This window comes from Molothrus aeneus, chromosome 21, assembly GCF_037042795.1.
Source record: "Molothrus aeneus isolate 106 chromosome 21, BPBGC_Maene_1.0, whole genome shotgun sequence".
NCBI lineage: Eukaryota > Metazoa > Chordata > Aves > Passeriformes > Icteridae > Molothrus > Molothrus aeneus.
In genome coordinates this window covers 6505790-6517952 of record NC_089666.1, presented here as the reverse complement: position 1 = coordinate 6517952, position 12163 = coordinate 6505790, and the positions used below count along the sequence as shown (strand labels likewise).

The 12163-nt window shown below is 46.3% G+C and overlaps 1 protein-coding gene across 2 annotated transcripts; it reads left to right on the top strand.

Annotated features, from left to right (window-relative positions):
* The first annotated feature begins 2184 nt into the window (after nucleotides 1-2184).
* Nucleotides 2185-8235, top strand: TMEM88B (transmembrane protein 88B). 2 transcript variants are annotated; one of them, XR_010784878.1, is made up of 3 exons: nucleotides 2185-3746; nucleotides 7054-7915; nucleotides 8029-8235. XR_010784878.1 is itself a non-coding variant. In XM_066564153.1 (2 exons), the coding sequence occupies exons 1-2, from the start codon at nucleotides 3477-3479 to the stop codon at nucleotides 7318-7320; spliced, it is 537 nt and encodes a 178-aa protein (XP_066420250.1). In that variant the 5' UTR covers nucleotides 2185-3476; the 3' UTR covers nucleotides 7321-8235. The 2 variants fall into 2 exon arrangements, 1 of the variants encoding a protein (XP_066420250.1); XM_066564153.1 differs by having other exon boundaries at nucleotides 7054-8235.
* The last annotated feature ends 3928 nt before the right edge of the window (nucleotides 8236-12163 follow it).

The window sequence follows — 12163 nt, the reverse complement described above, 5'->3', positions numbered from 1 at the left end:
CCTCCCGTCCTTCTTCCAGCCTTTCCCCAGGTCCTTTCTCCGGTTCTTCCCCCCGGTCCATCCCCAGATCCTTCCCGGTCGTTCTTCCAGCCCTTCTCCAGTTCTTCTCCCGATCTTCCCCTTGCCCTTCCTCCGGTCCTTCCCCTGTCCTCCACCCTTTTCCTGGCCGCTTTTCCCGGTCCTTCCCCGGCTTTTCCCCGTCCCCCGGCTCCTCTCCCACAGCACAGTGGCTTTTCCCCGTGCTGGGCATCCCCTGCCCCAGCCTGAGGACAGCCGTGGAATCAAGGAATATCCTGAGTAGGAAAGGACCCACAGGGATCATCCAGCCCAGCCCCTGGCCCTGCACGGACACCCCAAAATCCCACTCTGTGCATCCCTGGCAGCGCTGTCCAAACCCTCCTGGGAGCTCTCATTCCCTGGGGAGCCTGGGCAGTGCCCCAGAACTCTCTGGGGGAAAAACCTTTCCCAAAATCCAACCTAAACCTCCCCTGACACAGCTCCAGCCGTTCCCTCAGGTCACCAGAAACCTTCACCCTCTGGCTAAAGAACCTTTAGCTGATCCCAGCCCTCTGATGTGACCACAACGCCCTCATCACCTGCCTGAGGTGTGACCCAAGGCAGCCCAACCCCACAGCTCAGCTGGGAGCAGGCACACGCACTGTGGTTGTACCAAAATCCCCTGGAAAAAGGAGCTGGGCTGATTGGAGTGTGCATTCCCATAGCTCAGTGAGGGATTTGGGATTTTGTATCCCCAGCAGTGCTCCAGCCACCAGTGTGAGCAGATTTGGTGTTGTTTTCAGTGGCTGGAAGGATTCCATCGTGGATAACAAGCCTTAGAGCATCCTGCAAGGGTTAGGGTTAGAGAATGGGAGACATAAATTGAAAATTTATGGGCTGTGCAAACCACAAGATGGTGCTGCCAGAAAATGATTCCATGGGAGCAGCAGTCTCAGCGTCAGAGAACTGGTGGATTTTTTAAAAATCATCACCACTTCCAGCATCTCAAAGCAATCATGCTCCTGTTCTAAACTGCTCCATCATCAATCATCGAGATCTTCCCCATTTCTGGGAAAGTTCTTGTCAAGAATGTGGAAATTTCAGAGAAATCTTTCTCAATATCGCTGAGGTTTGTCTGACACAAAGTTCACTTGGTTATTACAAGAACCAGTAGAAAATAAATGTACAGAACACAATTTTCAGACCTCCCTGAAAAGGTTAAAATACATTTTCATGACAGCAAAAGAACTTTGGAAAGTTTCCCTGGATTTAGCAAAGCTTCTTAGAATTTTTGGCACTTTTATGAATGCTTAAATTGTATTTCACCACACCCCTGTGCCATCACCAGCAGATGGTAAAAGCAGATGTAGGATTTTTAGCTGCCCAGCACTGAGTTAATCTTTCCACGGTTTAAGCCTAAAATTGATTTCTCTTCCTATAGTTTTGAGTTTGGGTTCTTTCTGTTTGTGTGACTCCTTTTTTTCCACTTCAAGTTTGAAAAATATTACGTCTTTAAATCTAACCAGAATTTAGACAGGCAGAGGAACCACTGAGGCTCCCAGAGCTCCCTACCACTTGTCACATTTATGGTTTCCTGCACAGCTCCAGATTTTATTATTAACGCCATCTCTGGCCTGTGCAGCCCTGAAAACAGGATGGATCCAGCAGTTATTTCCCCTGGGATGTCTGGACGGATCTGAGAAGAGATTTCACATTTTGCAGCTTGAGTGGAGGCTGCTGCCCTGCAAACTCCCCTGGGAGCCATCCAGCCCTGGAGTGCAGGGAAGGAACAGGATGGGAATGGACTTGTCACACTCTGCTGTCTGCTTCAGAGCTTGTTTCTATCTGTATTTTTTAATATCTCTCTCTTATTACTGCCACTGTATCTTGGAGGCTACACAGGCATGGAGATGGCACTGAAATTCTTAAATAATATTGATCTTATGAAGGAGATGAAATAATTGATAATTGCTGTGCCTCCTCTATGAGAGTATCAATATGTTCTGCAAACAATAACAGATGACTGCAGGGGACAGATGATTTCTGAGGAATACAGTGATTATTATCAATTTCTCTAAGGTTTTTTTTTAATTATTTTTTAATCTAGAGAGGAATTTTGGAAAATGAATCAGAGGCAGAATGATTAAAGTTGGAGAGGGACCATCTTGACCCGGGGATGGATGGTCGGAAGGATTGGCCAGCACAGAGAGCACTGAGGCTGCTCTGTAAACACAGCAGCCTTGCAAAGCTGAGCTCAGAAGGGACCACAGTGCTGGGTGTGAGTGGCTGTGGCTGCAGTGACAGCACCACACACTGCTCCCATCTCTGTGCACGGCGAGGGCAGCAGGGCTCAGAGCCTGGGACACAGCTCCTGCCCTTCCTCGGCACTGCTCAGCTCCTTGGGGTGAGGCTTGGGCAGCAATATCTGCCTGAAGAGCATGGAAAGGTGATTTGAAGACAAGGAACTGCCTGGGGGTGCCTAAACCTGATATTCTGCACACCTAAACCTGGAATTCTGAGCACCTGATCTGCTGAACATCTGAGCCTGACATCCTGAGCATCTAAGCCTGATATTCTGAATTTAAGCCTGACATCCTGAGCATCTAAGCCTGATATTCTGAACACCTGAGCCTGACATCCTGAACATCAAAGTCTGATATTCTGAACACCTAAACCTGATATTCTGAGCACCTAAGCCTGATTTGCTGAACATCTAAGCCTGACATCCTGAACCTAAGCCTGATATTCTGAACACCTGAGCCTGATATCCTGAACCTAAGCCTGATATTCTGAACTCCTGAATCCTGAATCCTGAATCTAAGCCTGATATTTTGAACATCTAAGCCTGATATTCTGAACTCCTGAATCTAAGCCTGATATTTTGAACATCTAAGCCTGATATTCTGAACTCCTGAATCCTGAATCTAAGCCTGATATTTTGAACATCTAAGCCTGATATTCTGAACTCCTGAATCCTGAATCCTGAATCTAAGCCTGATATTTTGAACATCTAAGCCTGATATTCTGAACACCCGAAATCCTGACCTTAAGCCTGACATCCTGGCCACCCAGCTGAGCTGGAAGGTGGAGGGGGATACCAAAGCCCACTGAGCAGCCCATCACAGCTACCACAGCAACCCTTTGGGACCTCTTGGGATCGTAATCCTGGGAAAAACAACAGCAAATTCAGCAGGACTCGGGATTCTAAACCAAAATAAAAGCTGCTGCCAAACTTCCAGCAGATCTGCTTTGGGACTGAGGCTGGGAGAAGCATCTGAAAGAAGCAAATTGTGCTGAGCAGGTGCTGGGGGAGCAGGGAGACCTTTCCTTGCTGCTCCACGATGATCTCTGGCTGAGAGCTCCTGGCCACGCGTGGAGGAGACAGGAGAAACCTTTGCAAGCTCCTTCCCAGCTCTGCTGGACCAAAAGCAAGGAAATATTTTTGGATAAGAACGTGGGTTGGTGGATCTCCTTGAAGGATGCCTGGCCAGGAGCCTGAGGACTTTGGAGCAGAAATCCTGTCGGAAAAATCGCGGATGATCCCTGGGCTCCCCCCGTATGACATGGATGAGCAGCTCCTGCCCAGGCAGCCCCGCAGCCCCTGCTGCTGCCTGGCCTGGACCCTGCTGATAGGAACCATGAACTCCCTGGTTTTCCTCCTGAATTTGCTCCTGATGTTTGTTATTTTCACCGTCGTGCTCCTTCCTACCATCGTGGTGGTTTACTTTGGCTTCCAGTGCCACTCCCAGGTAGGTGCCACTCCTCAAGGGCAGGGCCACACCTGAGGGTTCCTCTGAGCCCCAGGTGAGCAGTGCCTGGAAGGGACAGGAAAAACTCCCCAGGTTTTGGCTTTGGGCACAGATTTTTCCCTGTGTGAAGAGTCAGGGCTGACAAGGACAGGTATTGTGGGAAATTGGGCAATGGAGTTGTGTCCCCATGGAAATTGGGCAATGGAGTTCAGTCCCCCAAGCAGAGGTGCCAGGTGAGGTGAACACACTCCCTGCCCTGGTGGAATTGCTGTTTGCATTTTAATTTCACAATTATTTCTCTCTTCCCTGGGATTTCTGTCACTGAGAGCTGCCAACCTGAGCTCCAGAGCTCGCAGCCCTTCCTGGGCTCTGGTAGGGTTTGCTGCTTTCTGTTGAAGTAAATTTAAGATTAGGATCTGCCTAATTAGGATTAGTAAAATCTGACAGAATTGATAATCCCCTTCTCATGCCAATCTAACATTGCTGCTGCCAAACATTCTGTGCATTCCTCACAGCACAAATGAGCCTCCTTTGTCCATCCAGGCTCTGTTTGCTGCCATCTGCATTGCATCATTTCCTTATTTACCAATCCCTTCTTGGTATATTCCTTTAAACAGTTTTGGGATCAGCTGACCAAGGGTGGATGTGAAAAAGCAATTCCCTGTTTTCCTTGCAGGCATGGGCTGTTAGACCAGCTCAATGTGCCTTTTTCATAAGTCATAAACAGGGCCTGCAAATTGGACTGAAAATGGGAAAAAAACCTCCCAGAAATGCCCCTTCCAGCTTCCCTCGCCTTGGAAAACCTCGAGTTCTCCTTTGCACACACACTCCAAGGCTTTGAGGAGATGCAGAATGTTCTTTGAGTGCAGCCAAGTGCACCAGAAGTGAAAGCTGCTGGAAGCCGTGAGGAGCTTTTTAAACTCAGCTTTTCCCTTAACGCAATCATAGCAAGGGATTGTGGCTTCCCCAGAGCAGTCCCTGTCTTTGGGCCATGGTTTTTGAGTGGCTCCCCAGCAGCCAGGGGCTGCTTTCTGCGCTGCAGCTCCATTAGGTGGATTTATTGTTGGTTTTTAGCGTGATTGTGTTCCTTTCACTGCTGAAAAGAGAGAAGAATAAAGTCAGAGGCTGCCTGCAGCATTTGGAGTGCAGAACAAGCGAGTGCTCGGCTCAGCTCTGCTGCTGCCAGCATCAAAGGAGGGCTCTGAACAGCACTCAGCCAGGCCCAGAGAGGTTTTCTTTGCAAGTGGTCATTTCTGGCAGGTTTTTCAGGCAGAAATGAGTGTACACAGAGAGCAGAGCACAAAGGGGTCTGGAGAGCCACGGAATGGCCGGCATCTGTCTGCAGAATCTAACAGATTTCTGTATTTTCATTTATTTTGTTTTGTATATGTGTATATCATTTATATTTATTTTTATTTACATGAAAAAGATATATATTATATACATTTATAGTATAATATATATTATAAATTTATGTAGATATTATTTTATTTATTTATTTTTTGTTCTTCCCAGCGTTGTGCCACCCACACCAGTGTAGCACCAGGAGGTTTTTTGGATTTGGTTTGTGCAGAATCTAACAGATTACTGTATTTTTATTTATATATTGATATATAATTTATTTTTATTTTATTTCTATAAAAATATGTATTATATAAATTTAGAATATAATATATTTTTAATAAAAATATATAGATATTATTTTATTTATTTATTTTTTGTTCTTCCCAGTGTTGTGCCGCCCACACCAGTGTAGCACCAGGAGGTTTTTTATTTGGTTTGTGCCTCTCCAGTGCTATTGGATGACTGAATAAAATGAGTGTTTCCTGCTCCAGGGTCAGTGTGCAGTGCTCCTGTCTCACAGGGAGAATTGAAAGCTTGATTAAGATGTGATTTCTGTCACAGACTGTACCTGAAGATTGCTCAGCTCTGAGAGAAGGAGCAAAAGAAAATATTTCCTTTTTCCATGAATTATTGGAAACTCAGGGGTGTTTTGGCCACTGCTGTCAGCACCAGGCCACATGAGAGGGGTGGCCCTGGCAGAGTTGGGTTAATGGGGGACTTTTCACAGAATTACAGAATCCCCAGGCTGGGAGAGACCTTCAAGACCATCGAGTCCAACCCAGCCCCAACCCCTCAACTCAACCCTGGCACCCAGGGATGGTGACTCCAGCACCTCCCTGGGCAGCCATTCCAGAACTTGATCACCTTTCTGTGAAAAACTTTATCCCCCTTTCCGTAAAAACCCTTTTTCCCAATATCCAACCTAAATTTCCCTTGGTGGAACTTGAGGCTGTCTCCTCTGGTTCTGTAATTTCCTGGAGAAAGAGCCCAACTCCACCTGGCCAAAACCACCTTTCAGGAGCTGTGGAGAGTGACAAGGTCACTTTATCACCTTTCTGTAAAAAACTTTATCACTTTTCTGTAAAAAACCTTCTTCCCAATATCCAACCTGTATTTCTCTTGGTGGAACTTGAGGCTGTGTGCTCTGGTTCTGTCAGTTCCTGGAGAAAGAGCCCAGCCCCAGCTGAGCACAGGCACCTTTCAGGAGTTGCAGAGACTGATAAGGTCACTTTATCACCTTTCTGTAAAAAACTTCATCACCCTTTCTGTGAAAACCTTTTTCCCAATATCCAACCTATATTTCCTTTGGTGGAACTTGAGGCTGTGTCCTCTGGTTCTGTCAGTTCCTGGAGAAAGAGCCCAGCCCACCTGGCCAAAACCATCCTTCAGGGAGCTTTAGAGACTGATAAAGTCACTTTATCACCTTTCTGTAAAAACCTTCTTCCCAATATCCACCCTGTATTTCCCTTGGTGCAGCTCGTGTCCTCTGGTTGTGTCAGTGCCTGGAGAAAGAGCCCAGCCCCAGCTGAGCACAGGCACCTTTCAGGAGCTGTGGGGAGTGCCAAGGTCACTTTATGACCTTTTCTGTAAAAAACTTTATCACTTTTCTGTAAAAAACTTCTTCCCAATATCCACCCTGTATTTCCCTTGGTGCAGCTCAAGGCTGTGTGCTCTGGTTCTTTCTGTTCCTGGAGAAAGAGCCCAGCCCACCTGGCCAAAACCATCCTTCAGGGAGCTTTAGAGACTGATAAAGTCACTTTATCACCTTTCTGTAAAAACCTTCTTCCCAATATCCACCCTGTATTTCCCTTGGTGCAGCTCGAGGCTGTGTCCTCTGGTTCTGGAGGAGAGAAACCCAAAGCCAACCCCACGTTTCAGGAGCTGCCCAGAGTGCTGAGGTCACTTTTTGGAGCTCTTTTCCAACGTCCTGATCCTGGCTGTGCCTCTCTCTCTCCCCCCGCAGGTGCTGCACTCCTCTGCCCGCTATTGCAAGAGCATCCTGGACGACAACAGCTCCTCTGCCCTCATCATCCTGGGCTTTGTCATCATGTCCCCCCTGCTGGTGGTGGCCATGGCCATCTACTGCAGCCTGGCCCGGCGCCTGCAGCTCCTGGTGTGCTTCCAGCCCTACAGCCTGGCCCTGTACAAGGGGGGCCGCTGCTGCCACCCTGGGGAGGGGGCTCCGTGCTGCGCCAGGGGCCGCGGCCGCCAGCTCAAGGCCTGGGTGTGACCCTGCAGCAGCGTCCCCTCCCTGTGCCTCATCATCATCATCATCATCATCATCATCATCATCATCATCATCATCATCCTCGGCCCGCCCTGGGGAGCTGCTGCTGCTGCTGCTCAGCCGGGGCACACTGTGCTTTATCCCAAAAAAATCCCCAAAAAATCTGCAATGGAGTGGAGACACAGCGTGGGACAGGTGTGGGGTGGGCAGGGCAGCTTCATCCTCCAAACTGACCCTGTAGTTTATCCCAAAAATCCCCCAAAAAATCCCAAAAATCTGCAATGGAGTGGAGACACAGCATGGGACAGGTGTGGGGTGGGCAGGGCAGCTTCATCCTCCTAAATCACTTTCTGGTTTATCCCAAAAAACTCCAACTGAGTGAAAACACAGCGTGGGACAGGTGTAGGGAGGGCAGGGCAGCTTCATCCTTCCAAATCCCCTGTGCTTTATCCCCAAAATCCTAAAATTTGTAATGGAGTGAAAACACAGCGTGGGACAGGTATGGGGTGGGCAGGGCAGCTTCATCCTTCCAAATCCCCTGTGCTTTATCCCAAAAATCCCAAAAATCTGCAACAGAATGGAACACAGCGTGGGACAGGTGTGGGGTGGGCAGGGCAGCTTCATCCTCCAAACTGACCCTGTTGTTTATCCCAAAAATCCCCGAAAAATCTCAAAAAATCTGCAATGGAATGGATACACAGTGTGGGACAGGTGTGGGGTGGGCAGGGCAGCTTCATCCTTCCAAATCCTCTCTGGTCTTGTTTTTGGTGTTGTTTTTGGTGTTGTTTTTGGTGTTGTTTTTGGTGTTGTTCCTGCTCATCACTGCCTGCTGTCCCCTTTGTCCCCTTTAGAGCCATTTTGTCCCCTTTAGAGCCATTCCCAGTTTTCTGTACAAATAAAGTTTGTGCCCATTCCCTCCTGGAGGAGTTTGTTCTGTCTCAAAGCCCTCCTGCAGCACAACCACCTCTTGCTCTCCACTTGGCAGCACTGTGAGGGTAAAATAGAATTTTTGTTCTTTCTGATGATTTCATTTTAATTTTATTTTTAAAAATCAATTTTTTCTGATTGATTTCTCCTGCTGTTTGCTCTGATACCACCCAGAGGAATAACCAGGGGTTGTTACAGGGGGAAATGAACTGGAGGGGAAAAAAAAAAATAAAAGGAGGAAAACAAGCTGACATTTTCTGACAAGACTGAAAAAACCCAAGAAAGTTCTGTTCCAGGCAAGGGAGATCTGCTAGAGGATAACAGGGTTTTGCCTGAGGGCACTGTCTGCTCACTGGGTACAGATATTTGATATGAGCTGCTGTTCCTTTTGCTCACCTGTAGTTTAATCCAACTGCTTTTAAAAGGAAAACATCCTTCAGCCTGACAGGGCTGCAAAGAAACCCAGAGTTATTTGCTACGGCCTCCTTAATAAAAAAAAATTATATTTCAGTTGGTATTTAATATATATAATATATTAAGTATAATATATAAAATACTCCACCGAGTATTCTATATTTTATATTTTACATTTTACATTTTACATTTTATATTTTATATTTTATATTTTATATTTTATATTTTATATTTTATATTTTATATTTTATATTTTATATTTTATATTTTATATTTTATATATATTAAATTAATTTAATTCATTTAATTTGAATTAAATTCATTTAATATATGTATTTAATTAAAAAATGAATTTCCCTGCAGTGTCAGCAGCACAGCAGACAGCCCAGGCTGTCCTGGCAGGGGCAGAGCTTTATCCCAAAAACCTTTTTTGGGATAAAAAATTGCCTGCAGTGCTGCAGCTCCAGGGTGAAGCTGAATTCATCCCACCAAGAAGCAGCAAAGCTGTGCTGGTGCTGAGGCCCTCCAGAGCAAGAGGGGAAAACAGGAGACCAAAAATAAAATTTTTTGTCCCAGGACAGCCTTGAAGGAGAGAGGAAAACCCACCAAGAAGCAGCAAAGCTTTGTTGGTGCTGAGGGGAAAACAGGAGACCAAAAAATCAAATTTTTTGTCTTAGAACAGCCTTGAAGGAGAGAGGAAAGCAATCCCACCAAGAAGCAGCAAAGCTGTGCTGGTGCTGAGCCCCTCCAGAGCAAAATAACGATTAAAGGGGAAAACAGGAGACCAAAAAATCCCTTTTTTTGTCCCAGAACAGCCTTGAAGGAGAGAGGAAACCAATCCCAGCCCAGTGGCTGCTCCAGGTCACCTCCCTGTCAGCCCTGCTGGCTGAGGCTGCTCAGAAAAGCCCCAAGAACATCCTGGAGAGCAGAAAATTCCCTCTCAGGCCTGGCCAAGTGGATTTTGTTGTTTTTTTTTTTTCTAGCTGCAGACATTTCCATGAGGTCACTCTTGGAGTTCCTCCCGTGTCTGGAACGTTCACAACCAGAAATTCAAATGTTTTGGGGCTTTGTGATGCCTCCTGTGTCTCACTCTGGTGCAGTGTGGGGCAAAAGGGGCCTGCAGGGTTTGGGATCCTGTAGGGTTTGGGACCCTCCAGGATTTGGGATGCTCAAGGGTTTGGGATCCTGCAGGGTTTAGGACCTTGCAGGGTTTGGGATCCTGCAGGGTTTGGGATCCTGCAGGGTTTGGGATCCCACAGGGTTTGGGATCCTGCAGGGTTTGGGATCCCACAGGGTTTGGGATCCTGCAGGGTTTGGGATCCTCCAGGATTTGGGACCCTGCAGGGTTTGGGATCCTCCAGGATTTGTGACCCTGCAGGATCTGGGACCTTGCAGGATTTGGGACCCTGCAGGATCTGGGATCCTGCAGGGTTTGGGAAGCTCAAGGATTTTGGATCCTCCAGGCTGTGGGACCTTGCAGGATTTGGGATCCTTCCTGACTCAGTCTCCAGCTCCCCTGCTCCCTCCAGAGCTGCTCCCAGATTAATTATCAACTGTACCAAAAGATGATTCAGGATTATACAGTTAATTAATTATCAACTGTACCAAAAGATGATTCAGGATTATACAGTTAATTAATTATCAACTGTAACAAAAGATGATTCCAGGAATCCTTGGATCTGCTTTTTGATCTGCAGCCCTGGAAAAATGCTGGATTCAGGGCAGGGTCTGACACGTGGGGTGAAAAAATCGTGGTTTTTGCTGGGTTCTGCTGATAAAACCTGCAGCAGTGGGGTCTCCTCACATCCTGCCGTGGATTGGGCCAGGAGAGAACAGGGAAAGGACCCCAGAATTCCACCAGAACTCTGGAGATCTGTAGGAATTCCCTGAAGGGAGAGGAACCTCGATGGAAGCAGTAACATGAATAATCTGAGGGGCTGCTTTAATAAACTTCATTAAAAAAACCTCACTTTAATGAACTCACTTTAATAAACTTACTGTAATAAACTTAATAACTTTAATAAAAAGGGATAAAAAAAAATTCCCTTTTTAATTAAAATTTCACGGTTCAATTTCCCTCGTTTTACCCTCTGGGACATTTTCCCCTCCTGTTCCAGGTGTTCCCTCCATTCCTGCCCAGCTTGCAAACCCTGGAGATGATGGAAAAAAAGAGAAAATAAATCTGGGGAGAAGCTCTGGGTGGCTTTTTTTGGCCAAGCAATGTCCTTGACAGGTGTCAGGAAGCCAAGCAGAGGCAGAAAAAACCCCATGTGTGGGAGAACTCAGCAAAACAGGATCTGCCAGATTTCCTCCCTGTTTTCCACCCCATTTGTACAGAAATATCTGCAGTTTTTTTTTTTTTTTTACAGCAATACCTGGTTGTCCTTTGGAGAAGATGGAAGTTTTGAGTGGATGGCTGGAATTGCAGATTTTCAGAGAACTGAGTGGAAATTTCAGGGAAATTTTCAGGATTTGGTGCGGCTGCAGCTGTTTTTGCTTTTCCCATTTTTCTCGATTTTTAGTGGCATTCCCAGTGACCCAGCCCATTTTGGGGGGGATTTTTAGGGCCATTCTGTAGGATTTTGCTGTAAATGCAGATTTCCACGTGGCTGATCTGTTCAGAGCCCTCACACTCTGAGCACCTCAATTCCTCCCTTATTTCCTAACAATTCCTCCTAGGAATTCCTCCTTCCTAATGCTTCTTCCTGGATTTTATTTTATTTCATTTTATTTTATTTTATTTTATTTTATTTTATTTTACTTTATTTTACTTTATTTTATTTTATTTTATTTCATCCCTGTTGGCAAGTGGGAAGTGTGGATGGGCTCTGAATTCACATTCTGCCTCTTCTTTCTTGGCTGAAAAAGCAAATTTATCTTGCAAAAGGAGCCTGATCCACCATGGAAGAGCAGAGAGGACATTTCTGTCCAAAAGTGCCACTTATTTGTGGCTGAAAAAGCAAATTTATCTTGCAGAAAGAGCTTGACCACCCATGTGATATAAAGGTCTTTTTGAATTTTATCTATTTTTGAGCTTTTTTGACGTCAGGGTCTTTTTGAGGTCTTCCTACACCTGTGGAAGAGCAGAGAGGACATTTCTGCCCCTGATTTGTGGCTGAAAAAGCAAATTTATCTTGCAGAATGAGCCTGACCCACCACGGAAGAGCAGAGAGGACAATTCTGTCCAAAAATGCCACTTTTTTATGGCTGAAAAAGCAAATTTATCTTGCATAAGGAGCCTGACCACCCCGTGGAAGAGCAGAGAGGACATTTCTGCCCCTGATTTGTGGGGGGATTTTTGTTCCCTGCTTGTTCTTTCATCATTCAGGAATTCCAGCAGCCAGCTCTGGAACAAAAGTCTTTTATCCCCAGAAGAGATGGGGATTGTTTGGAATTTGTGATTTGCACAAATCTCTTTCTCTGGGATTCAGTTTTTGCCCAGGCTGACGTGGGAGGGAGGGCAGAGAGCCCCCCACTGTCCTGGCCTTGTTTGGCCATCAAATTA

Bases quoted from the DNA above. Each gene is read 5' to 3' on its own strand.
- TMEM88B (XM_066564153.1), top strand. From the start codon at position 3,477: ATGCCTGGCCAGGAGCCTGAGGACTTTGGAGCAGAAATCCTGTCGGAA. The intron at 3,747-7,053 runs GTAGGTGCCACT...CTCCCCCCGCAG, and splicing joins GCTTCCAGTGCCACTCCCAG to GTGCTGCACTCCTCTGCCCG.